General features: G+C 35.5%; 1 protein-coding gene across 1 annotated transcript; it reads right to left on the bottom strand.

Moving 5' to 3' along the window:
* Positions 1–584: 584 nt before the first annotated feature.
* Positions 585–2,959, bottom strand: LOC137822565 (putative pectinesterase/pectinesterase inhibitor 12). Its single transcript, XM_068627478.2, has 2 exons — positions 1,890–2,959; positions 585–1,399 (listed from the first exon to the last, which is right to left on the bottom strand). Exons 1-2 carry the CDS (start codon positions 2,818–2,820, stop codon positions 711–713), a joined length of 1,620 nt encoding a protein of 539 aa, XP_068483579.2. The 5' UTR covers positions 2,821–2,959; the 3' UTR covers positions 585–710.
* Positions 2,960–3,425: the final 466 nt, after the last annotated feature.

Here is a 3,425-nt window from a genome sequence, read left to right as displayed (position 1 = left end):
AACCCTCAATCACCCTCAATCAGTATAATCAATATGAGACTCTTATATAAAGTGACCGGATAACTATGTGCTCAAAATCTTCAATGGTGTTAGTAATTATTTACAACACTGGCCTTAGCATTATCTTAAAATGTTAGACAAAATTGTTTTTCTCCCATATTTTTTAGCATTCATGAAAACATAATTAGTAGATAATGGGTCCTTTTCTTCCCATATTTTCAAAAGTTTGTTCAGTTTTTTTTTCTAAATGTGTTTACTAATTTCCAATTTGTAAAATAAACGCGTAATATTTTAAAAAATGATTAGTGCTTAATGAATAAATGTTGTCAGTTCCTCACAATCATCTCTCATTATTTTGTTATTTCTTTTGCATAAGCTTTGTCACATTCAATGTAATGGTATCCTGGTTAGAATAATTACATAATTATATTGGAACAAGACAAAAAAATTTGTAAAGAATGAAAATCATAAATAACCTTCTTACAATTATTCTCGAAATAACTTTTCCTTTTATCTCTGTATAATTTATTGTGTTAGACAAATAGTAAGGCTAAAGAAGAGTAGTTACATATAATGAGATTTGAACAAGATGAGTGAGAAGTTAAAGTATATAAGAATTTGACCAGTTTCCAACTCATCTTCTTCTAATGTGAGTTGTAAACTTTATACTTGAATTCATAGTTTAACAAATTAACACTATTTTAATTTGTTCAAATCCCATTATCATAAGGTACCGAAGTAGTATCAAGCCAACCATCTCCATTGATGAACTCCGAAACTGTGAAACGATATGCATCACCATAATCCATCAAATGGTAGCCCAACCATTGTACACGATTATCTATGCTGGAACCAGGTCCATAGTTGTCATATTCTCCATAATACAATGTGTCTAATGGTTGTTCAGTAGACCACTTTGTCCAACCCTTTGGATCAATGAAGTTATCAATGTAAGACTCGAGGTAAACAGTGCGAGAATAGACCCTCCATGGCCTCCCAAGGTAGCTCTTGAAACTACTGGAGTTGGAATACAGATCAAGGGTAGCTATGATGGAGCAGTTTTGGATTGAGATGCCAGTGTCCTCATCAGGGCTATCTCTGGATTGTGCAGTGATAACAGTGAATTGGCCAGGCAAAGGCTTTCTGGATATAATGTTGCAATCTTGTAGAATCGCTGCTGCATTTCCAAATATGAAATCTATGGTCCCAAAAATGTCACACTCTCTGTAGAATTGTCTAAAGGAGTGAACATATAAAGTGTCTTGGTAACCATAAATTGCACACCTGTAAAAAGCAGTTAAGTCTGCATTTACCCTCAAAGCCACTGCTTGGTGCTTTTCTGGCCCTGCACTGTTCTCAACTGCAATATCACGTGCAAGAAAACCATCACCAGATACCGCTGAAAAGCACACAGAACATTGTCATGTAATTGCCAGTTTGGTCGCATTAAACAAGGAAAAAACATTGTATGAATTTAATATTATATGGTTTCCACCAATCTCAAATACCCCTCAATTATTTGTCACATTTTTGTTTTATCTAATCTTGTAATAATTTCTCCTAAATTAACTTTCAAAGACAGATTCATTAATTTTTTTTTTTGTTCTGTTACTTCTCTGCTCCGTGCCAAGTGGTAACCAGTGCATGAGAAATAAGTAATGGAAAATGATAGTGTGACAACTCTTTTGAGTTATAGGTTTATAGGTTTAGAAATAAATATATATAGTAAATGGTAAATTTATAATGGTAAATTTATAATTAAATGATATAAAAAAATATTAAAATAATAGTATTTAGAGTTGTAATGTGGTTGTATGAAAAAATGTAGTTGTCCATAATTACTCATAAGTAATTGCAGAAAAAATCAGAAAGGGGCAGAAAGGCTTCACCTAGAGTTGCAGATCTGAAAGTGGTCCAGCCATCACCAACGCTTCTGTTACCAGTTATGACAGTGACATCGCTTCCATCGCCAAGCATCACAATGTTGGTCTTATAGCTTGGAATTTCCACGTTTTCCTCATAAATCCCTTCTTTCACATAGATCACTATCCTACCCATGCTGTTATTTGGAGCAAAGTTGATTGCTTCAGTGATGGAGCTAAAGTTCCCAGTTCCATCTGCTGCCACAACTAGAACTTCATTTGGGTCATATTCTCCCCTATCTGAGTCTTGAAAGAGACCTTGCTTTCGGGTTGATAACTTTGGAGCATTCATCAAAGGCTGGTTATTCTTTTGACCCTTGGGAGTTCCCGTCCCAGGCTTCGGTAGCACAGAAAGAGAGTTACTGACATGCTTGTAAGTGTTGATCACAGATTTCACCAGAGCTGGCTTCATGGTGCCAGAAGCAGAATCTAGGCCTTCCAGGCATGTGTTCTTGTTGGTGAGAGCTGCACTGAGGTAGGCTCTTGCATCAACTATGTTCATGGAGTTGGAGGAACGGATCCCTGATAGTGATCTTTTCAAAGAAGCCAATGTGGATTGGTGGAGTTCCCGGCAGTCCTGAACTGCTCCTCTTTGCTTCTCTATGATGGTTGAGTGTCCAACATTGTGGAAGATATTGGAGAGCTTTGTGGTTTCAGATATTGCTACTTGGAGGGACTGAAGGAGGTAGCTGATAATATTTGGACTGATGTTTATTGAGATGGATAGCTTCAATGAATCGAAACAAACTTGTGGATATGGGGTGGCTGTGCAGAAAGATCTCAAGGAAGAGAGATTAGAATGAAGTGTTGTGGAAGCATTGTTGGAGTTGACAGCAGAAGTGTGAGAGTAGAAGATTGCAAAGAGAAGAAAGAGAAGTTTATGAGATGAACAAGCCATGAAAATAAGGAAAAAAGTGATGGAAAGATGAAGGTGTTGAAAATTTTGAGTGAGTTAAATAAGAGACTTGGTGATGGAAAATAGTGATGGGGGAAACTCATTAGACTCAAAAGTAACACAGGCTTTGAAGTAATGCATTATTGGAAGTATGCCTGCCACTATATTTATTATCAACTTGGGGCAGTGGGAAAACTTTTTTGTCTTTATTGGAAAACTTCTTTTTATTAGAATTTAGTGAAATGAACATTAAATAAAAAAAGTTAGAAACAATAGTTTTGGGTGAGTAGAGTATAGGAAGTTGTTGTTGGAAGATAATGCAAAAGCAAATGTTGTTTGTATGGAAGAGGGTATTTTGAGTCTGAGACAAGAAGACATTGACTGCATGTTAGAGGTGGAAGTGAAAATAATGCAAGGCATGGTGTGCCATAGCTTCTGAGAATAATATTCTCAATCCATTGACTTCTTTGTCATACCATAGAAAAGTCTAGCAAGTTAATAGCATTTTTTAGAAGCTGTATTTTTTTCACTAACTAGTCTAAACATATATAAGACATTATAGATATAGATCAGAAAAAAATTGAATTAGTTTTGTGATTACATTTAAA

This window comes from Phaseolus vulgaris, chromosome 9, assembly GCF_051622355.1.
Source record: "Phaseolus vulgaris cultivar YP4 chromosome 9, ASM5162235v1, whole genome shotgun sequence".
NCBI classification, from domain to species: Eukaryota; Viridiplantae; Streptophyta; class Magnoliopsida; order Fabales; family Fabaceae; genus Phaseolus; species Phaseolus vulgaris.
This window is presented reverse-complemented; position numbering and strand designations above follow the sequence as displayed.